The sequence below is a fragment of the Ictidomys tridecemlineatus genome, chromosome 2 (genome assembly GCF_052094955.1).
Source record: "Ictidomys tridecemlineatus isolate mIctTri1 chromosome 2, mIctTri1.hap1, whole genome shotgun sequence".
In the NCBI taxonomy this organism is placed as follows: domain Eukaryota; kingdom Metazoa; phylum Chordata; class Mammalia; order Rodentia; family Sciuridae; genus Ictidomys; species Ictidomys tridecemlineatus.
In genome coordinates this window covers 207092432-207117205 of record NC_135478.1, presented here as the reverse complement: position 1 = coordinate 207117205, position 24774 = coordinate 207092432, and the positions used below count along the sequence as shown (strand labels likewise).

At 37.2% G+C, this 24774-nt stretch overlaps 1 protein-coding gene across 2 annotated transcripts in view; it reads right to left on the bottom strand.

Moving 5' to 3' along the window:
• Positions 1–2640: 2640 nt before the first annotated feature.
• Positions 2641–24774, bottom strand: part of Strip2 (striatin interacting protein 2) — a 44993-nt gene continuing 22859 nt past the window's right edge. For both annotated transcript variants that reach the window (XM_078040504.1, XM_005331113.5), the window contains 5 exons: positions 22179–22279; positions 18370–18436; positions 10734–10838; positions 8042–8246; positions 2641–4109 (listed from right to left, as the gene is read on the bottom strand). In XM_078040504.1, coding sequence (XP_077896630.1) covers positions 3859–4109; positions 8042–8246; positions 10734–10838; positions 18370–18436; positions 22179–22279 — 729 coding nt within the window. In that variant the 3' untranslated portion in view covers positions 2641–3858. The remainder of the gene's footprint in view (positions 4110–8041; positions 8247–10733; positions 10839–18369; positions 18437–22178; positions 22280–24774) is intronic.

Here is a 24774-nt window from a genome sequence, read left to right as displayed (position 1 = left end):
TTGTTCACCTACAACTAATATGTGTGTGTGTGTATGTGTATTACTTCATATTGACTATAGCTGTTTACAAATGGCAAAGCACTCTATGCCATATATATATTTTTATTTGTTTTAATTAGTTACACATGACAGTAGATTATATATATATATATATAATATATATATATATATATACCTTCTGTTAATAAATTATAACTTGGAATCATGCATGGCAGGGGATTTTGAGGAATGTAGTTCCAGGTTTTTCTTTTGCAATACAGAGACCCCAGAAGAGAATGGTGATTCAGGATTGCTAACCCAATATATATATATATTGGCAAACAGACTGGAATTCGATTTTTTTAAAAAAATTTACTATTGTTTGATTGTAGTACTAGTGATCGACCCCAGGGGTGTTCTATCACTAAGCTACATCCTAAGCTCTTTTTATTTTGAACTTGTGATTCTCTGGCCTCAGCCTGGGATTGTAAGTATGTGCCTTAGCACATCTGGATGAAACAGATTTTTAAAAGCTATATTACTGAGTACTGGTCCAACTAAGGACAATGGCTATTCAAAATATAAAATGATTTTTGGGCCCAACATTCCTTAAGCTGGAAGCTATGAAATCTGTTCAGATACCAAGAACTCAGTGGGAGTTTTCTCCAGTACTTTTTCAGATGTGGTCAAGGATATAAGGAAGACCTTACCTAACCCCAGAGAACAATGAAGGTTGGGGAGCTACATCTACAGAGCAGAGTGAAGAGTTTTCTTTCCTCAGGTTAAGAAGACCCTACATTTCCCCAGTAGGATTTCAGAATTGCTATGGGTCAGTAATTGCTGTGTGCCTCTCATTTTTCCCCTTAGAGGAGAAATGTTTATTAGGACTATCTTCTCTCTCTCAGATGTAAATATGTATGGGAGGAGGTGAAGCAAATTACTTGTTTTTATTTATCTTTATTTACTTAAAAAATAGCTCTATTGAGCTATTCACACAAAAATTGTATGTTTAAGTTGTACTGATTGGGCTGGGGTTGTGGCTCAGTGGTAGAGTGCTCTCCTAGCATGCATGAGACACTGGGTTCAATCCTCAGAACCACATAAATGTAAAAGAATCCATCCTTAAGGAAGGATTGGGTATATTTTGTCTACAGGATAGGAGCAGATATTCATGACCATGACTGTAAGAGATAGTGCCCCACCCTTGTCACTTGAGGGTACTGTATACTTCTCTGGTCTAATATTAGGGTTGTCCTCATTCAATTGCATTTGGTCAATGGAATATGAACAATTTGACTTATGCTATGTCTAGGTAGGAACTTTAAATGTGCTTGCATGGTATGGTTTGTTTCTTGCTCTTGACCTTCATTGTGAAACAGTATGTACTAGGTAGGGGATAGTCCATTAGCCTACTAGTAGAATAAGAAGATTTATGGAAATGAGTTAATCTAGCAAACCAGGCTGAGTCAACAGAACTGTGGCTGACCCCCCAACCCATGATGTAGAAATAAATATTTGTCATAAGTCATTGATATTTGGAGTTATATATTAACCTGCTATTAAATCATATTAATTTGACTTTATTCCATTTATGTTGAAGACTTTAAAAGACCAACTTTCTAATTCAAGCTTATTTTTCTTTTTATTATAGTGCTTAACAAGATAAATGGTATTTTCAACAATCAACACAAACAAAAAACTACTCTACTTTATAAATCACTCAAATAGTGTTCTATGTAGAAACAGTAATCACCATTAGAGGGTGGTTATTTGGAATTTATTCCTAACCACACACACAGATTCTCAAATTGAGAGATTCAGATTTGTTACCTTAGATATGGGGCTGGATGTTAATACCTGAAAGCTAGTACCAGCATATCAGTAAAAAAAAAATGATGTGATTTAAAGTCAGTTATTTATCATTGGTACTTCAATTTCTCTATCTGCATTGAGAATTAATCTTCCTTTAGAGAAGAATTATCAAGTATGAAATGTTAAAGCTTGGCATACTCCTGTGCCTCAGAAAGCACCCATGTGTATATTTCTAAAGGGCAACTAATTTGTTCTTGACACAAATTGAGTATTACATGGCTTTAAAAGAAATAGATTGATGATTGCTCTTACCTTGAAAATTATCTTTTCATTCAAATAATATTAAAATCATACTAGCTGGACCCCAGATTAATATAATTTACAGAAGATATTACTCAGTAAATTATTTGATTGCAATGAGGACAGGTGTCCTACTTAGGTAAAGATTTTTTTAAATATTTAAATAAGTGTCATCCACTATATACTTAAATTCTTCATGACTTTTCCATAAAGACAAAAATCCTGCTATCCTAAAGGAAAAAGAGGTACTTATTAGATTCTGGTATAATTCCTTTGGATATTATCAGGTACCCTATCATAACCTCCAAATAGTTGACAAAGCCAATTTAGACAAGACCTCTTGGCATAGTGTCCTGATGCCATCATAAAAAGAATCAGTAGTGTCTGTTGGAAGGGTGGAATTTAAAGTGAAAAAGCTAGAAGATATAGATGACATAACTGGGGAACACAAGAAAAAATGATCCTGACTGAATTAGGAACCTTTCTAAAAACCTTGTTTCTTTTGGAAAGTATGCAGTTCTGCTGCAAAAAGAATGTAATATAAAAAGGTTGATATATCAGCCCTTTTATTTTCTATGAAATGTGCAACTTTTAGGTAGAAACAGCATTGCTAAATCTCCACAGGACACTTTGCTAGCAGTAAAAAGAAAATAAATCAATCAACATTTCAGAAGAAAAAATAGTAAGCTGTGATTCTCTTGCTGTTCTTTTCAATTAAAAAAAATAATCAACACAAATGGACATGCCATCTCAATAAATAAAACCTCCTGTGGTTAACTTGTCATTTAAAAAAATGAATTAAATGAAAAGGATAATTTTCTGCAGTGTACCCAACCATTTAAATACTAAGTAATTTCAGAAAAACATGAAACATCCTTAAAGAAGGCCTGATCATTTCATATTGACTATGGCTGTTTACAAATGGCAAAGCACTCCATGCCCCATACAGAGTATACAAGGAAATAATTTTCACATTGAACATAGCTCTCTTACAAAATAAAAGAACCACTCTACACAATACACTCTTTTATAACATGCAATGTTTAGGGAATAGTAAATCATCATCCTTCGCAAAAAGGTGCAGGTGCTCTAAAATCATCTTAGAACTAATGATTTTAGAAAGAAGTGTCCAAATTTTAAATGTAAAATGCAGTCTTAAAGTTGGTTTCACCTAGTTTTTTTAATTTTTTAAATTTTTTTAGTGGTACCAGGAATTAAACCCAGAGTTTGTGCTTGCTAGGCAAGGCTCTACCACTGAGCTATACCCCTAGCCCTTTTTTTAAAAAAAATTGAGACAGGGTTTCATTAAATTGTCCAGGCATTCCTCCTGCTTCAGTCTTCTGAGCAGCTGGGATTTCAGGCATGTGCTACTGCACCCAGCACTTTCTTCTTATTTGTGACTTGCTCCTGTTCCACTACCTATGATAAATGCCATGGATCAAATACCATAACAAATTTCCTCTCATTCTTAGGGCCAGCAAAGGTTAGCCTGGTTCTAGGCAAGACTAAAGCAGGTCTCATCAAAAATCCACCAAGAGATTTCCAAGGCTGATGTTAGGGCAAGCAGATCAGTTTGTTGTGACTCAGGAGCCATTTCCAGGCTAAACTTCCTCCAGAATAGCCCTGAACTATGCTGGCTGCCTCAGGTATGGGCCAGATGCTCCCTTGACATGCATCCTAGAGCCAGAAACAAAGGCTAAATGGGCAGAGCACCATTTATTTGGAGCCAACCTCCATCTATCAGATGCTTTGTCAATAAGAGCTCAGTCAGTGATTTTGGAGCAGTTCCTCCCAACAGATGGGCTGTGAAAACACCTCTCTCTCCAGCCACAGCTCATAGGAATAGTGGAAATCTTCTGGAAGATCCAACCTCTGCCCCAGAACACTCTGTAAGCAGTTATCGACAGGTGAAAATTCAGAGTCCTGGGGTTTGTCATATCGGCGGCTGTTAAAAGCCTCGATGTTGGCTCTCAAGGTGCATTCTTCTGCTTGGAAGTCCCATGGCCTGGCATCAATGTCTGCATTGAGAAGAAAGGAATAAAAGAAGTATACCACCAAGACACCACTTCTCTTCTATAGAGCATGGTCTACGGGATTCCATCAGTGAAACTGCTCAGAACTCTTTTATAAAGAACAATGTACAAATTAAATATATAGCATGCTGACATTTAGGCTTAGAAGATACACATATGCCCTCCAACTTAAGTTTGTATATACAGAAAGGGTAGTCTTGAAATTGTGTACAGTAGTTACCTCTGAAAAAGAAAACAAGGGCTCTGAAGGAGGTGGACTCTTTCCTTCCTCTCTTTTTCTTTTTTCTTTTCTGTTCTTTTTTTTTTTTTTAGGGCTTCATGCATACTAGATAGGGGCTCTGATACTGAGCAATGTCTCTAGCCCTTTTTAAGAATTTTATTTCAAGACAGGCCTTGCTAAATTGCTGGGTTCTCAAACTTGCAATCCTCCTGCCTCAGTCTCCCAAGTAGTTGGGATTAGCAACCTGGCTTATATTTCCTTTTCTTTATCCTACTTTCTTTAAAAAAAATATTTTTAGTTGTATTTGGACACAATGCCTTTATTTCATTTATTTTTATGTGGTGCTGAGGATCAAACCCAGGGCCCTGCACGTGCTAGGCAAGCACTCTACCTCTGAGCCACAACTCCAGTCCCTCTTTATTCTCCTTTCTTACTAGTTAGTTATATACTATGTTTTCCAAAAAGATAATTAAATATCCATTATTGAGCTTTCCTAGGGTAAGGAATAAGAGTTTCCTATTTGAATGCAGTCATCAGCTCTCAAGAGAACAAGAGGAGTGGACATGGAGAATGAGAATGGGCTGCAGGTGTAGCTCAGTGGTAGAGCACATTCTTAGCCTGAACCCTGGGTCTAATCCTCACCATCACCCGGCTCCCCACAAAAAAAATAAATAAATAATAAATAAAAATAAATGGACCAATTATTAAGACTTTCTCAATTCCTTGAAATCTCCCCTAGCACATGACAAATTGGTGTCACCTTATTTTAAGATTATGAAGATGTCCATGGAAGTAAAAGCAGAAAACATAATCTGATTTGCTTTCATTTTTCAGGGCTAGAGATAGAAATTTCACAAATTTCTTATGTACTACATTCAGTAGTTTTTTTTGTCTTTCCAATTAATGGGTATTGAACCCAGAGGTACTTCACAATGAGTTATATCCCCAGCTCTTTTTAGTTTTTATTTTGGGACAGGATCTTACTATATTGCTGAAGCTGGCCTCAAACTTGGATTCTCTCAGATTACAGGTGTGCACTACTACTCCAAACAGCCTATTCAATGATTTATCACAAAAAGTGATAAAAAAAGTTTGTGTTTGAGTTCATAAGGGCAGCAACCAGAAGTATGTCATTTTTAGGATAAAACATTTTTATGCTTTGGGCTGGGGTTTTAGCTCAGTGGTAGAGTACTTGTCCAGTATGGGTGAAGCACTGGGTTCAATCCTCAGCACCACATAAAAATAAAAGAATTGTGTTCATCTACAACTAAAAAAATTTTATGCTTTAAAAATGCATAAGAAGGGCTAGGATTGTGGCTCAGTGGTAGAGCGCTTGCCTAGCACGGGTGGGACCCAGGTTCAATCCTCAGCACCACATAAAAATAAAGGCACTGTGTTGTGTCCATCTACACCTAAAAAATAAATATTAAAATAAATGCATAAGAACTTATATAATAAATTGCACTTTATGTCTTACAGTAGAAGTTACATGCTGGCTTGTCATATACCAGCAATATATACCCAAATGCTTCCCTTAGTTCTCTGAGTTCTTTATTGCATCAACCTCTAAAATTTAAGCAGCTTGCAAATTCCAGAAAAAATAAGTTATTTATCACCTTACTAAAGTTTTTTTGTTTGTTTGTTTTTGGTGTGTTTTGTATTGCGATGTGAACTCAGGAGTGCTTTACCACTGAACCCCCTTTTATTTTTATTTTGAGACAGAGTGGCATTGAACTTGTAAACTTCCTGCCTTATCCTACAGAGTATCTGGGATTATAGATGTGCAAAACTATGCCTGGTATAAAAACTCTTAAATACAATTATGGAAATAATGGTTATATCCCACTACACCAAATGCAATACCATGGGGGGAAAAACTCTCCCAAATAACATTTTTCCAAACTCCATTCAGTCTTAGTATAAGTTCTGATTGCTCAACCAGATATTATGCCTCCTGATATCAGTCTATATGTCAGTTTCCAACATTGGCTTGGAGGTATGATAGCCACACAAGTTTAAATTGAATTTACCAAACCTTAAGATCTAACTTTCAGCATACAGGTAATGACATGGATAAAGAAATAAGGTAAATGGTACTTCAAGACAATTGGTCTAGTTAATGTTATGGAGGAAAGAAGACTGCTATATTAAAAATGAATTAACATATATAATAGCCTGATGCAATTTGAGATTGTGAATAAGATTCTGACTTGGGAAAAACAGCGATAAAGAATACCTTGTGGGTGATTCTGACCGTTGAGTATTTACATGGACCATGTTAAAATTTTTATTAAAAAAAAAAAAAAGAACACTTTGCGGGGCTGGGTTGTGGCTCAGTGATACAGCACTTGCCTAGCATGTGTGAGGCACTAGGTTTGATCCTCAGCACCACATAGAAAAATAATAATAAAGGTATTCTGTCCATCTACAACTAACATATATATATATATTTATATATATTTAAAAAGAACACTTTGGGACAATGTAAGAATTATGAATATGGACTTGATTATTGGAAAAAAAAAGAAAATATATTGGTATGAAAAGATAGAGTTGGGGCTGGGGTTGTAGCTCAGTGGTAGAGCACTTGCCTGACACATATGAGGCATTGGTCTGATCCTCAGCACCCACATAAAACAAATAAAATTTTTAAAAAGAGAGGTAATGTTAACTAAAAAGAGATTATAAAGAAGCATATACTATTTACTTTCTTTTTAATGAAATATACATAGAAAAGGATCTGGAAGAACATACAATGTCAACAATGGCAACCTATTGTGGTACAAATATGATGTATATTCAAGGGTATAGTAAAATGTTTTATTGTATTTTATTTTTTTTTCTAACTGCTTTGTAATAATAAAAAAAGTCATAAGCCAGGTGTGTAGTGTATGCCTGTAATCCCAGGTACTTGGGAAGCTCAGGCAGGAAGATTACAAGTTCAAGGCCAGCCTCGACTCGACAAGTAAGTAAGACCCTGTCTCAAAATAAAAAATAAAAAGGGCTGGGGATGTAGCTGGGTGGGGTAGTATCCTGAGTTCATTTCCCAGTACTGAAAAAAAATTAATTAAATTTAAAAATATCTTTTGAAGAAAAGATCATTGAAAGGAACATTTGGAAAGGAGTGTTTCTCTCAATTTACTTGCTTTTTTCCCCCCAAATAGATAAAAATTGGAAAAAAGATACATATACTTTATAATAAGCTACTTATCATACCATATGATAGTTCAACACATGTACATGTTGTATAATTTTTCAGATCAAGGTAAGTATATCTCCTCAAACATTTTTCATTTCTTTGTGGTAAAAATATTCAATATTCTTTGTCCTTTTTTCTCTTTCCTTCCTTCTTTTATCTTTTTCCCTTTTTTCTTATTTTTTTGCAGTACTGGGGATTGAACCTTGGGCCTTATATATGCTAAGCAAGTGCCCTACCACTGAGCTACAGCCCTAACTCTCTTCTAGCTTTTCTGAAATATCAATTTACTTCTTTTATCAAATACGTTTTCATAGTTCATATAGAACAAGGTACAAACTAGAGTGTGGGGCGTTAAAAAAGTTTGGTGTATCAGCCTCTGACCTATTTTCTCATCTAAAATATGTAACAATTCATGCCAAAAGAGTAGAGACAAATGTTTATTTAGTTTATTTAAATCCTGGGCATCTCCTGGAAGTCAACAGCTTTGAGAATACTCACCATTCCCATAAGCCCAGTCATCGTTCATGCGGTGACGCACTTTCTGGTAAATGGCTGACATGGTTTTCATGTTGCTTTTCCTCCACTGGCGCCCCAGGTACTTGGTCTGTATCTTTAGCAGCTTCAAGACATAAAGTTGCAGCATGGCCTGTTTGACTTTGAGGGCCCGTTTTAAGATTGGTGCTGATTTAAACACCACCAGCATCTGTCCAATGAAAGGGGGTGGGGGTAAAGAAAAGAAAAAGATATAAAGATATAAAGGAAAAAGATATGAACTTTATAAAGATATAAAGTTTCTTGGAATTTCCAACTGACAAATTAAACCTAAGAAAGCCTTGGGGAGCTATTGGGAATATAAGGTCTAGACCCTAAGATTTAGTCTTCAAGAATATAGAGAGCTTGAGGCTGGGGTTATGGCTCAGCGGTAGAGCGTTTGCCTACCACATGCGAGGCCCTGGGTTTGATCCTTAGCACCACGTAGAAACAAATAAATAAAGGTATTTTGTCCAACTACAATTAAAAAAAAAAAAAAAGAATATAGAGGGCTAGACTTGTGGCTCAGAGTGCTTGCCTAACATGAATGAGGCACTGGGTTCTATCTCCAGCACCATATTAAAAAAATAAAGGTAAATAAAGGTATATACACACACACATATATACACACATTATATATTTTATATATATAAAGAATGTGTCTTTTAAAATGAATATACAGGAATCACCCAAGAAAACTTGGAATGGAACCACCATTTGACCCAGTCATCCCACTCCTTGGTATACCCAAAGGACTTAAAATCAGCATACTATAGTGACATGCCATATCAATGTTTATAGCAGCTCAATTCACAATAACTAAACTATGGAACCAAGCCAGGTGCCCCTCAACAGATGAAAGAAACTGTGGTATATATACACAATGGAATATTACTCAACCTTAAAGAAGAATGAAATTATGGCATTTGCAGGTAAATGGATGGAACTGGAGAATATTATGCTAAGTAAAATAAGTCAATCCTAAAGAACCAAAGGCCTAATATTCTCTCTGATTTGTGGATGCTAATTCACAATAAGTGGGTGGGGAGAATAGAGGTATTTTGGACTAGAGAGAGGGGATTGGGGGGAGGAGAGGGGGCACAGAGGTAGGGATGATAGTGGAATGAATTGGACATTATTTCCTTATGTACGTGTCTGATTACATGACCTGTGTAATTCTACATCATGTACAATAAGACAAATGAAAAGTTATACTCCATTTATGTATGATGGGTCAAAAATGCATTCTATGGGGCTGGGGATATGGCTCAAGCGGTAGCGTGCTCACCTGGCATGTGTGGGCCGCTGAGTTTGATCCTCAGCACCACATAAAAATAGAGATGTTGTGTCCACCGAAAACTATAAAATAAATATTAAAAAATTCTCTCTCTCGCTCTAAAAAATGCATTCTACTGTCACATATAACTAATTAGAACAAATAAAAATATTTAAAAAAGAATACAGAGGAATCATTCTAAAGTTTCTAATATTCAAAGGGCATGGCAAAAGAAGTTTTGTCTGCCATAAACCCCATTTCACTGTTACCAGTTTTTTGTATATATCCTGAAGATAATTCTATGTATAACATGTTACTTTTGTTTTTCTAATACTAATGAGAGGCAACTATCAACAGTATCCTATCATACTATTTCATATCTTTGTTTTTATTTTACAAAATAACCTAAAAATTATTCCATACCAGTATAACACTGCCTCATTCTTTTTAATGGTTATATAAATACTTACCATCATTTCAGTTGGGTCCTACATTAATGGGCATTTAGATTGTTTCTGAGACAGCTAAGTTAGCTTTGTAGTTTTAGGGGGTTAACAAACATAACACAATATTGGGAGTTAAAAAACAGACCAGTCTTTAATGCTATAAAATTAAAATAACACACCAGGAGACAGGAGGTTGGAAAGTCACCTCAGCCAACTATATGGTTGGCAGATGTACCAAAAACAGAGTGAAGAAAAACAAGATGTTTAAAATCAAATCCACTGAGGCAGGTAAATGATCTGTCCTGCTCCAAAAACCACTTAGAAACTTTCCCAGGTGATAAGGAAAAAATTCCAGGAGGTAAGAGACAAATGCATGTGTTAAATAGTCACTAAAGTAACATATGTTGCCTTTGCTTTATTTGCATAGTAAAACTCACACTTTAGTGAAGACTTAAGGAGGGAATGAGACATGATATTGAGAGACTGGGTCCCTGCCTACCCTATAGATCTTTTTCCTTTGTTGGAGGTTAACCTGGGATTTGTGTCTCCCAAGTGCTACTTTCCTTCTGATTGAACATGAGAATACAAAGCCTCGTTCCAGGGCTAATGTTCCTTTATTTGATTCTTTTGATAAAGATCACAAATACCCAAAGAGCCAGTAATATTTCCAATCTTTGGTTATTACCAGCAATGCCTTAATGAGTAATGTTACATTTGAATCATTTGGAATGTGTGAACTACCAACCCTAAAGGAATGTCCATATTCAGTTCCCTGGTGAACAATCATTTTATTTCGAATAAGCACCCAGAATTAGGTGATGAAATTTATGTAGCATCCAGTGTCTAAGATCTCATAAAGCAGGTTGTGCATAAATACTTATTAATGATTAAAAAATTCAGTCAGATAGATATTTCTGTGATCTAAAGCCCCACTCACCATGGTCCTGGAATGTTTCCATTTGGTCAGTTTATTGAGCAGCCTCAGGAGGTTGATGCAAGAAAAGAGATTTCTCCAGCAGAACTGGTTGTTGTCTCCAGCTTCCTGAAATAAAGAACATCCATCATTATCTCAACACAAGGTTTGTAATACCCTTAGAGGCCTGCAAATCACTGTTGATCAGTTTAGGTTAGGGTTTCCAATATGGAATGCTACCTCCTTATCTTCATGCTCTTTACACACTTAAGAAATCTCAGAGCACATAATATCCTTCACTTGGAAACCTACTCAGCTGAGATGGGGGTATAGCTCAGTGGTAGGGCACTTGCCTTTTATGTGCAAAACCCTGGGTCTGGTCCCCAGCATGCACAATGGCCAAACCAAAATCTTGGAAATTCCTCAAGTCTACAATGTGACAGGAGAATGCAAGAATAGGGAGGTGTATATATGTAGAAGTGAGCTATTGTCTGGCAACCATAAAATTACCTCCTCCTCCCCTAGATTAATTTGATGCCAGCAAGACAGGCATACATCTAATGTAGAATGAACATCCAAGAGTTTTGAGGGTATTAGTCTTTCCTAATTCCTAATATCGAGAGTCAAAAAGTTTCTCAAAAACTTTATAAATAGTATTTAGAAATAATATTCTTCCTATAATAAATGTTTAATATTGTGCTTAGAACTAGTCCCAGGAGAAGCTGGGCGTGGTGGCACATGCCTATAATCCCAGCTAATCAGGAGGTAGGAAGATCGCAGGTTTGAGAACAACCTCAGCAACTTAGCAAGACCCTGTCTCAAAAAATAAAAAGAGTTGGAGATATAATTCAGTGGTAGAGAGCCCCTAGGTTTGATCCCCAGTCCCCAAAACAAAAACATTTGCCCATGTTCCACAATCACAAATAAGTTATTTGTTTGGTAATATACCTTGAGTCTAAGGATTCATTTCAGGGACATCACATTATACCCTATCAGAAGATCTCCAAGATGCATTACCAGGGTTCTGTTCTGAAAGATCCTAGCTGAGTGAGCAAAGCCAAATAAAAACCCAGGCGACACCAATTATGTGGATAAGTAAGACAGATCATCAAGAACAGAATGTTTTCTTCTTTTTGGACTGATGGAATCAGTTTGGTCAAAATCTGAACACTAGAAGGGATTTAGCTATTCTAGTCCAATTCTGTCATCCATAGAAGCAAACATTAAGGCCAAGAGAGAAGGGGCTTGTACAAGGTCACACATGAGTGCTCAACCATAAGTGCCTAATCTCTATTGAATCTGAAGATTGTTTTCTGTTCAACTTCTAGTTACATTGCTTTCTGAGCTTCCTGAAGACCCGAGGGTAGAGAAACCCCTTCTGATATCCTGCTACAATTCCAGCAGAAGATAACCGTGTCCATGAAAAACAACAAGAGCTGGGTGTAGCTCACTGATAGAGTACTTGCCTAGTATGTGTGAAGTTCTGGGTTCAATCTGCAGCACTGCAAAAAACCAATTATGTGGATAATTCTAATCTCTTCAAAAAACCCCACAAAAACTAATAATAAAAAACAGTAAGGTTTCCTGCTTAAAAAGCGTAACATCAGACTTGAGTTCAGTCAGCCTATGATCAGACTGAACTTTTAAAGCAGGGCTCTGACTGTGAAATCCGATATATCTGGAACTCCTCAATAGCTTATTGAAGTCTGTAAGTGATGATTCTTACTTTCTAATTACAAACCAGCTCTGCATTGAAAAATGAAAGTTATTGATATTAATTTGTTTTCTAATGAATGCAGGAGAATTTTATAGCTATAGGAAAGTCAAATGTTCATCTAATGACCCAATCCCTCCCCTTCAACTGATGAAAATCCTATAATCTATAGAAACCTGCTCAAGATCCCTTCATGGCAAAAACAGATCTGTCTGTCTTTTATATATTTCCAGCTACTAATTCTTTGTTTTGTGCTTCAGGTTATCATGTCTGTCATCCTTGCATTTATTTGAAACTATTACAAAAAATTGCTAGATTTAATATTCAATGACTGCAAATTCACAATAGCTTTTCTCAGCAAATGATTCTTTGATCAATTTCTTTATTATGGCTCATATAACTCTCAAAACAAAGTCATATTTTTTATTTTAGATTTTCTTTTCCACATCATTATAGAATAATTCCCTTATCATATGGGTTTCTGACAGATTACGGCTAGATTTAAGGACCTAGATCTAGTATCATAAAAGAGAATAATGGTTCTCAAGTGGAGTTAATAGGTAAGAAAGAAGAAAATTTCAAGATCCTTCTGGGTACTTTAGTGAACTACATGTGCCTTGGAAGGGATGTATGCATGTGAGTTTGGAAAATCACCCCAGAGATTCTAATCTCCCCAAGAATCCATTATAGAAATAGTGACCAACAGGAAAATTGATAAAATGCTAAATTTTCTTTTAATCCATGGTTCTTTCTCTGTATAAATAATTCATGGAAAATTGATATATACTTTGTGGTATATATCAAATATAGTATGTGTGAAGTTCTGGGTTTAATTTGCAGCACTGCAAAAACAAAACAAAAAAATTATGTGGATAATTCTAATCTCCTCAAAAACCCCCACAAAAACTAATAACAAAAAACAGGTTTCCTGCTTAAAAAGTGTAACATCAGACTTGAGTTCAGTCAGCCTATGATCAGACTGAACTTTTAAAGCAAGGCTCTGAGTGCGAAATATGATATATTTTTATCTGTGATAGAAAAACAATAATGCTAAAGGTATCATTGGTTTTAAATAGTGATGGTAAATAGTAGAATAAAGACTTTTTTTTAAATCAAGGTCATAAATCATTGGTTAATAATGCCTTAAAGGAATGTTATAGAACTTAGTGTTTGAACATAATGATTATTTACATTCCAAAAAGAAAACCAAAACAGGAGCTGGGGTTGTGGCTCAGTGGTAGAGGGCTCACCTAGCACGTGTGAGGCATTGGGTTCAATCCTCAGCACCACATAAAAATAAATAAATAAAATAAAAGTATTGTATCCAATTATAAAAAACTAAAAAAATATTTTAAAAAAGGAAAGAAAACCAAAAACAACAGAAATCTGAGGTGTCTGGAAATATCTGGATTAGGAAGTTATAAAAACTAAATTCAATAAGGTTGATGAAAAGATTCAGTATATAATTTTAAGTGGTGTGAACATATTTCTATAAGTTTTTCTGAAAAGATATTAAATCCAAATTTGAACAATTTTGATGACCCACGTTTTAAAAATTAACTTAATAATTTCACTTGCTTAGATCTGAAAGGAAATGTCAAATATTTCTTTGCAAATGGCTAGTCATGCAATTTCTGATCCACTGTTGACTGACTCTGTGTAGCCCTTTATAAGGCTTTCAACATCAGTTCACCACTCTGTTTCCTCATCACTAAAGGGTGGCATTGGGCAAGATAGGGACCAAGAAACTTCTAACTCTGGTACTGCATGATTCCATAAATACTACCTTTTCCTCATTCCTTCTCCTGAATCTACATGTGGACAGCTTGAATACCCACACTGTTCAAAACATGTCCTCCTCTGTATGTGATACTGATATTTTAAATGACATTCTATAGCATGGGAGGGAATAATCATTTGGAACTTTAGGTCAGCTTTGTAGCAGTGACAATAGATGCACAAAAACTTTTTCACATTTTCTTTGCCCAAATCTGTTAGAAAGGAGAAGAATGAAACCAGGTGTGGTAGTACATGCTTATGATCTCAGTTACTCAATAGGCTAAGTCAGGAGGATTGCTGAGCTACATCCCCAACCCTTTTTATACTCTACTACTTATTTTTTTAAATACTTCTCTTTTACCATTGGACATTTATCTCAGTTTTTCTCATCTAACCTCAAACAAATATCCTTTCATATTTTTCTGATCTCACTAAGGATCTCACTAAATTGCTTAGGGCCTCACTAAATTGTGGAGACTGGCCTCAAACTTGCAGTACTCTTGACTCAGCCTACTGAGTTGCTGGGATTACAGGCATGCACCACCATGCCTGGCTGCATGATTTCTCTTTAGGTCTTACAGGCCCACAAAGAAAACTGACCTAAAAACTTGCCCACATTTCACAATACTCTAAAGCAGTGTTCTTTAAACATTGTTATTGCACATACCTACCATAAAATAATCTTTGTGTACTCCCACATATATCTATGTTGGCTCATACATTATAAATGCATCATTATAATAACATTACATTATAAAGTATATATAAAGAAAGAAAAAAGACATTAATATATATAAACGATCTACTATCCCCCAAAACATCAATTTGTGCCACCGCTCTAAACAACCATCCAGATGTTGAGCATCTGACAGGCTGGGCTATATCCACTGCCTTTTACAGCCACACCTAACTTCCCCATAATCATATATTCACCGTCCTTCATTTAAGTTTAGATTTGAAATTTAATTTTGTCCTACCTATTGAATTTGAATACAGACAATGGAGATCCAGAAACCTTAATTACTCCTACATGGGTGAGGATGACCTATTCTAAAGCTAACCCTTCTGACAGAATGGAAAGAATTCAGAAATAATATGCCATTAACTATTTCATGTCCACCATGCTATGCAGCTGGAGTTCCAAATGAAACTGAATTGAATTCAATTAAAATTCAGAAAACATAAAAATATGAACCAAGACTACCTTAGCCTAGTAACTCTATTTCTAGGAGTCTCTTTTAGGGAAATAATCAGAAAAATATGAAAGGATATTTGTTTGAGGTTAGATAGGGAAAACTGAGATAAATGTCCAATAGTAAAAGAGAAGTATTTTAAAAAAATAAGTAGTGGAGTATAATTAATAATTATGTTCTCAAGAATGTTTAAGGGGGCTGAAGTATATAGCTCAGTTGTAGAGAACCTGCTTAGCATGCATGAAGCCCTGGGTTTGATCACAAGCACCACCAAAAAAATGTTTAATAAAGTCATATTGTGAACACAAATTTTACTATGACAAGTGAAACAACTATATAAAATCCTTATTTTTCAAAAAAATAATGTATCTATATGCTTGAGATATTGTTTAAAATAAATCCTATACTTAAATAGCCAGTACATTTTCTGTGCTTTCAATTTGTTAAGACTTAAAAAGAGATAAAATTTTACTCTTATAAACATCAGCGTTTTTTCTGAGTACAGAAGTTGTCAGTTTAGATAAATCATTATATTGAGATCCCATGTGGGTAAACTTGTTAATCAATGAAGGCCATGACTGGGCACAGGGAATATACTTGCAATGTATATTCAAGAGAAAAAGAGCAGGAAAGATGGTGGAATGAGATGGACATCATTACCCTAGGTACATGTATGACTGCACATACGGTGCAATGCTATGTTGTGTTCAGAGAAATGAAAAGTTGTGCTGTAATTGTGTACAGTGAGTCAAAATGCCTTCTGCTGTCATATATACCTAATTAAAATAAATAAATTAATTAATAAAAAAATTTTTAAAAAATAAGAAGAAAAAAGTCTGTGGTTACTAAACAAAACCACCAGGTGCCACTATTGTTCCACAGAAAGGACTAGCATGACTTTTTTTTTTTTTTCTTAATTAAGAAGGATCAATGGCCAGGTGTGGTGATACAGGCCTATAATCCTAGCTACTTGGGAGACTGAGGTGGGAGGATTGGAAATTTGAGGCCAGTTTGGGCAGTTTAGCAAGACCCCATCTCAAAATTAAAAATTAAAAGGGCTAGGAGCCGGGTGTGGTGGTGCACACCTGTAATCCCAATGGCTTGGGAAGCAAAGACAGAAGGGTCTCGAGTTCAAAGCCAGCCCCAGCAATGGCAAGGCCCTAAGCAACTCAGTAAGATCCTATCTCTAAATAAAGTATGAAATAGGGCTGGGGGTGTGGCTCGGTGGTCAAGTGCCCCCGAGTTCAGTCTCCAGTACCCAATCCCCCCCCCCCCCCCCCCCCCCCCCGCCAATTAAAAGGGCTAGGGATATAACTCAGTGGTAGAGCACCTATGGGTTCAATCCCTAATACTGCTAGGAAAAAAAAAAAAAGGATACATGCCTCATGCTTTCACCTACTCTTGGATAATAATAAAGTCTTTAAGAAGGCATAATAATCATTTCGATAATTTTATGCTCATATTCCAAAAGGTCAGTTGCAATTGATGTGAAAATATAGTTCTCATCAATTTCTGTATATGAATCAACACAGCTGGAATGGTATCAAAGAATAAAATTCAAGCCTAAAAACTGGCTTTTTGTTCTGAAATACTCTACTAACAGAATTTTATTGCTACTGTGTACCACTATTTTTGTATAAAATGTATCCTTCATTCAACTATGAATGGCAGGGATGCATGTCTTTATCCTGACTCTGCTATTTCCCACTGTAATGTCTTGGCAGTTAGTTCTCCATTTACAAAATAGTAATATCAAACTCATAGAGTTGTTTTAAAGATTGAATATAATCATGTAAATAAGCTGTTTAGACAATTTGTTATTTCTCTGTAGGAGTAAAAAGTTTCCAGTTTTTCCAGCTGCCGAGACCACATCTAAATAAGACAGGGAATCTCTGTACTGGTGGCAAAAATATGCTAGATTGGTATCCTCAGGGTCTTTAATCTCAGGTCTAATTTGGGGTTTGTTAGCTGTGAGGAGTGTACTCTATGAGCAGACAGTTTCATCTACTGGGAACTCAGTTTTCTCATCTTTGAAATATAAGGGAATTGGGTCAGTGGCTCTTAGGTCCCCTCCAGGCAAAACTCCTAAGGGTCATAAAACCTGTACCACAGAAATATATTTTTGCATAATACACTTATTTGACTCAACATTTTTCAGGTATTAAAATTGGGGGGAAAAAGGGTTGTAGCACCCATGGGTACCATCATTCAATCATTTAGCATTTATTGAAGTCTTCAATGTACCAGACATAGTGCTAGATTCTAGGGACATAAAAATAAAGATGGTGTTATCCCCCCATCAAGAAGTTTACCATCAAATTGAGAAAGTTGCAGATAAGTAATTACAATGCAATAGGATAAGGTTATGGACTATAGTATTCTAAAGAACTGTGGCAATAAATGATGAGGTAGACAACTTATCTTTAAATATACTTTTTGGTCAGTCAGTTGCAGGGAATTCAGAATAACTCAGAGGAACTTTTCTGATTAGCCTAGAGCTCTTTCCAGAATGAGGAACTTTCTGGGATATCCTTCTATGGCTATACTGACTTTTGCCTCAGAGAGGCAAGGTATTTTCTGAAGTACATGCCCTGATTTTTATAACTAATATGAAAATGAGAAGCAAATGGGCTATAGCAGAAAGAAGATAATTGTGCTCAGTAGAAATTCTGCCATTTAGCATAGATGTTCACATTGAATTTCAGTCCCATTATCTTTCTAAATTCCTTCTCCTCCTCAGTGTTTTTCACTGGCTCTTTTCTCTAAAAAAATGCTAAGCTCAGCGTTTCCAAATCATTCTCAACTGGGTCAGCAGCTCTTAAACCCCTACAGCCTCTACACACTTGCCAATATGCCTTCATTGATCTGAGACTCCCAAACTAGGACATTATGGGACTGGAGAAGAAATGAAAGAGCAAATGCCAGCTTTTGCCACCTGGAAATTTCAAAGGCTACTAAATCCCCATAGGCTTACCAGACTTTCGGTAGTGAGCTCTGGCAAATCCTGGATGGTACAGCCGGGGTAATCCAGGACTGAGATGCTGTAAGATACAGAGATAAGGACAGGATTTAGGTAAATGGCAACAGCAGGAAATGGCTGCATCTGAAAAGGGCAGGAGTTATTTTTCTCCAACAGGCTCCATCCATTTCCAAAATTGCTTAGTGACCTCAGGTGGAACTGAGGGCACTGGTACTGGAAACCCCACCTCCAGTTTTCTCTCCTTAGTCATGAGAATAACCAAGGAATTTTTTTCAGGCTGGCCCTATCTAGCAGATGTAGAGTTAAAGCAGAAAGGGAGTCTCTTTTCTTAGCTCTCTTTGCTTCTTTAAGGAATAAGTAAACTTGAGCGCACTTGTGCCTCTGCATTTAAATGCATACATGAATATAATTGCTCCCAGAGACGCTGCCCAAACCCATCTCGCTAAATAACAATCTGAGGATGTGAGGATGAAATGAAAACTTCTCTAATGTCTCTCACCAGATCTTTCTGAAAGCCAGGAGCTCTAGGGAATGACTATAGACATCACTCCTAAAGGAAGATTGAGGCAAGGGCAGCTTCCTGCAGCAGGGCCAGTCAAATAGATCAATAATGGTAAGAGCATCTGTTCCTAAAATCAACAGTGGGGAACTGCAAGAAAACTACAGGCTCTTTGGTGAGCCTGGGAAGCAGGCATGAGGCAGGAAGGAAAATAAGTCACCACATGATGACAGAAGCATAGTCCCTCAACAAATGACTGTTCTATTTCTTTCCTTTTCTCCCTCCACTGGTATAATGCAGAATTTGGGTATGTGTTTTTTTTCTCTCTCTCTCTCTCTCTCTCTTTCTCTCTCTCTCTCTCTCTCTCTCTCTCTCTTTGGTACTAGGGATTGAATCTAAGGGTGCTTAGCCACATCCCCAGCCCTATTTATATTTCATTTAGAGAGAGGGTCTCACTTAAGTTACTTAGGGCTTCATTAAATTGCTGAGGCTGGCCTTGAATTTTTGATCCTCCTGCCTCAGCCTCCTGAGCCACTGGGATTACAGGTGTGTGCCACTGCACCTGGCTCTGATGCTCAATCTGATATTCAAGGTGGTTTTAAATACCAATCTATCTGAGTAAGTGCAGTTCAAAATGAGAAAGGATGTTGGCAAAGCAGGGGATAAGAAATATAAATATGGGGTTTCTTAGACCTGCCTCCACACATCAAAGGTCAAATCATATATAAAAAAGGAAACAACTTATTTGGTTGGAAATATTTATCATTATCTTTAAAAAATCTAGGCCAAAATAACCTAGGAGAGGCAAGGTAGGAGAGGGGAGGAAAAGAGCAGTGAATCTATCTGTCATCTTGATTCACTCTTCTGGATTCTCCCAGAGTTTCCAGTTCTGTATTGCCCTATTAGGATAAACATTCATCTACCTGTCTAACTAGCTCCACTGACAAAGCCCCATGGCAGAATAGGTGCTGGTGATTAGGAAGTGGGGGCAGGAAATCAAAGATGCAATTTATTTCTAATCTCTCACTGAATAGAATTCTAGCCTAAGGGAATATCAAAGAAACTTACAAGCATCTAGAATATCTAGATTGAAAGAGCCATAAGAGAACTGTTCAATGATGAGCTGTGGGTGTTCTAAATTCTAAGGGATCATTTAAAATAAAACATATAGGTTTTACACCAGAGGACCATTTTGTCTAGGGTAACCTAAGCAAAAGCTGTAGACTGTGACTACCATTCTTTGAATTATAAAAGAACCTGATTGGATACCTTGTAGATTGTCTACCTCTTCTTTTCAGGCCCATGGACTTGGGGAGGGGACATTCAGGTTCTATACTTCCCCAGCCATAGTTAGATCTCTAACCCTGGCAATCTTGAATAAGGATTGAAAGTCCATTCAGTCTCTGAGATGGCATTGTGACATGTTCAGCTCATGTGGGCATATATCACCAAGTCATCTGAGCAGTAGATAGACAAATCTATCAGTGAGAGAGTCTGAATGGAGTATAGCCCTCATGTCCACAGATGGAGGTACAAGTTTTCCTGGGCTCACCACACTATAGACCAAACCACAGCCCCAAAGCTCCATTCCTGCCTTAGGTTCCTTTTTTACTTTTAAATATATTTTTGTGGTTCTTGGGATATAACTTGGGGCCTTGCTAGGCAAGAGCTCTATCACTGAGCCACATCCCCAGCCCTGACTTAGGTTCCTCAAGATAACACCTCTTGTTTTCTTCTAATAAACTCCTTATTATGCATGAGTCTAGTCTAGTTGGAATGGATTACTTATAACCAAGAGTTTTGACTGATATACATAGGTGCCCTCATGCATTTGTGGCACTGACACAGCCCAATCTACACTTTCATTTTCCCTGATAACCCACAAGAATATCTTAAGTACCATTTTTTAAAAGACCAGAGCAGAGGTCTCCATGTAATTAGAACAAAACTCATTCTCCAGTGTTTCCCCCCAAAGCAACAATATTTAAAGCAGCACTTTCATATACACTAATCTTAATGCTTATTAAAGCTCTTTGGGGGGGGTTATGGCTCAATGATAGAGCACTTGCTTAGTATGTGTGAAGCACTAGGTTTGATTCTCAGCAGTATATAAAAAAAAAGTAAAATAAAAATATTGTGTTCATATACAGCTAAAAATATTTTCTTTAAAAAAGCTCTATGGAGCTGGGCTGTAGCTTAGTGGTAGAGCACTTGCCTAGCATGTATGAAGTTCTAGGTTTATCTCTGGGACTGCAAAAAGAAAAAAAGGGGGAAAAAAGCTCTATTATATAGTTAGAGGAGGTATTCTCATTTTAAAGATGCAAATATGTGGCTCTGAGAAACAAAGTATTTTGCTTAAGATTACATAGCTAGCAAATGGCAGATCCAGGTCAGGAATCCAGGTCTCATGGTTTCAGGCTCTGTGGTGGAGGGTGTATGTGCATTTTAAACTACAAACAAGAACTGCCTCTCAAGGAATTCAGGTGGTATGACAGACTAGTGAGACAACCTCTCCTAGTCCTTCCCTCATTAGTCACCTCAAGTGTGACAGCAGCCCCTTTACTTCTACTTTAAGAATTTAGCCTCTAGTAGAGGAATTCTGGTAAATTCTACTAACATGTTTCCAATTCTCATGAAAGTAGCAAACTTAGGGTGCAATTCCCCAATCCTAGCTTGACTAAAGGGGTGAAAGGCAAACTACATTCATAGAAAATCCTGTTTTGATCCTGCCTGATGCTTACTTTAAGAACTCACAAGCATTGTAGTCTTGATCAAGTCAGTTAACCTGTCTGAATTTGGCTCCTAATGAGAAATAAACTTATAATATCTCTCAGCACTGCTGAGGAGATTAAATGAAATAATTAATATGAAAATATCTTATTTTTTTTAAACTACAAATTGATCTACCTAAATAAAGGCCTATTGTTTAACACTTGATGGTTTACAAAGCAGTGTGATTGCTCCAGATGCTTCAACATGATTTATACAAAGATCAGAGATGGCCAGACTGCTTGTTGTAGTGAAGGAAAAAAAAAATCTCCTGAGTCTTTGCCACAGGTCCTTTCGTTACAGAAACTTCATCATTGCAGCTTCATTTCTATAATTCAATAGTTTTCAAAACTATTATAATACAAGAAGCCAAACTATACATCAGCTAACACTTCAGGGGAATTAAATTTAATAGGGACAGCTCCAAGACAGGAGGGACTAGGGTCACCAGGAAAACTGAACAGTACAGACATGATATAGATTTTTCAACCACCCCAAGATAGCTCCTTGAAATAAACCTGTCAAGAGTCCATACCTGTTTTTGGCAGTGATGTAGGATAAGATGTTTTGATTGAAGAACTTCAGGATCAAAGGGATGCAGTTGGCAAATACCAAATGTTGTGATACATATTCAAACTGAATTAAAAGATCAAAGCAGAAAGAGCTACTGACTTCAGGGAAAATAGAAGGTATGTATGAAAAAAGAGAAAAGTACACATTTGGTATCCATTCCTAAGAATATTGGGGTTGGGGTACAGCTCAGTGGTACAGCATGTGTGAGGCCCTGGGTTCAACCCCCAGCACCAAAAGCAAAACAGAACAAAATCAAGACGAATAAAGAAAAAAGAATATCCACTTTCTACTTGTGTTATCAGTCTTCCTTTCTATGAAATGATAACATTTATCTTCTGCCAGCCCATCCTACATGGAGAGGGACAACCTGCAATGTATTGTAAGCTCCTGACCAAAAGCAAAATGTAAACAAGCCAGAGCGAAAAACACTCCACATAAATAGAATCACTGTGAGATTTGTTCCTAAGCTTAACAGGAAAAGAAGGCTCCCTAAGAGAGCTGTTTTCCATACCAAACCTCTGGCTCATAATTTCAACTGTGATTGATATAGCAGGGACAGGTGCAGCTTACTCCTGGCAACTGCTGGCATCACTCCATCAGGATGGAGACAGCACATAGTAAGCAAATGAACCACTGGAATGTGGCTCCAGCTGCAGTCTGTCTGGTACACAACATTATTCCTAGTACTTAGAATATCAGTTAAGAATTTTAATGAATGAATGGCCCTTCAGCCAACAGACACTGCACTGAGAAATCCAAGATGTCTTTGATGGGATAAGCACTAGAACATGGGGGCTCCATTTGCCTTCTTGAACTTCCATAGCGTTTGTGTCCAGGTAGACCTAGTGAGGTATATTGGTCAAAAGAGCAGTGTTATGGGACTAGTCACCCTGGGTTTTGTCTATGATATACCGAGAAGCATCAGAAACAATTTCTCTACAGATGAAGAAGCTAGAACCTGGGACAGTACAGAAACTGGGTTGAGAACTGTTGTGTTTTCAATCTCCTAGCTCTGCCTCATCAGCAAAATGGCAGCAAGCAAAATGTCCCTGCGTATGTGGTCAGAAGTGGGGAGTAAGCTTGTATCATAACTACTTCCCTCTTTTGCTCAATATTTTCTCCCTGGAAACTGACCCAGAGTATTTTCCAAAGCCCCAGACAGAGGAACCAACACATATCCATTATCGAAGGGCAGAAAGTTTTTTCAGGTTGAGCTATGTCCAGGCCCTGTAAGGATTCACCCACACTGACACACAATGGCAAGGCCTATCAAGCTGCACACCAGTCCAGTTATTTATCTACATACCACCCACCAAAAGAAGCAGACATAAACACACATCCATAGTTCTCTGTTCTCTTTCTGCTGGGAATACCATCTCTTACCCACTCTTATTCCTCCCAACCCTGTTGCTTCTCAGCAAACATCAATAGAAGTGTAAATAACCAGAACACCCTATCACACCCAAAGATGTCATGAATGTACTAAAGTGGAAGGATACTCTGTTTTAGTCATATAGGGCCATGGTCATAAAGTCTGCAGGGGCCTGCTTATACTCCGAGGACCTACTTTCTATCAGCAAGCTTGATTCTGACTTCTTAGGAGGAAAATGGAAAAAGCCTCTGGGCAAGAATGAGCTTCCTCTCCTCCCTATAGCCTCCCAGGTGGGAAGCCCCCATCTTATCACTAATCTTGGTAATGCCCACAGGACCAAGTCCAAACTCCTTAGCAAGGCAAACAATGCCTCCATGGGAAAACGAAGCAGGGTCTTAGCTTTTCTTAATTTTGTGGGGTTTTTTCACCCATAAAACAGGAATAAAATAAGACCTTCCTTATAGGGGTGAGAGAATTAAGTGAGGCCCTACACAAGCTTAGGGGTGCCAGGCACATTATGGGTACCCAGTAATTGTGTGCAATCTACTTATTACAATCTGTCCCTGCCAACTCCTATGGTTCATGTATCATCAGGCTGTGTTCATCTCCCCCTATTTCAGGCAGAACTTCAGCAACATTTAATTACAGTTTCTATAAGAACTTTGCTCTCTTCCCTCTGGACCTATTAGCTTTTCTGCTTGAATTGCTTCCTGTCCTCCTTCCCTGACAACTCCCATATACTGACTAACATCTGTTTCAGGACTCAGGTTAGAAGTCACCTCTTCTTTGTCTCAAGTTGGATTAGGTATTTCCATAGCAGCTAATGTTTACCTGCATCACAGTACTTATCACTCTACAACTGGCTATTTATATCTGTATTCTTTACAAGACTTCAACGCCTTTAAGAATCAGAACAGTGCCTTATTCAGAATTACAACTCAAATTACTTTACATACAGAAAAGTACAGTCAACTTACTGCCCCCACTTTTTGTGGAACATTTGAATTCTGACTTACATTGTTTCAGAACTGGCTGGGCATGTTCCTAAGAATTTCTATCCATGACCATGAGCTATCTTTCCAAGGACACTGACATCTGTATCTTTCTAGGGCAGTTTCCCACATCCCACTCTATATCCTTATCCCAAGCTTACACAACAAAAACTAGGTTCTCTCAATGAGGAAAA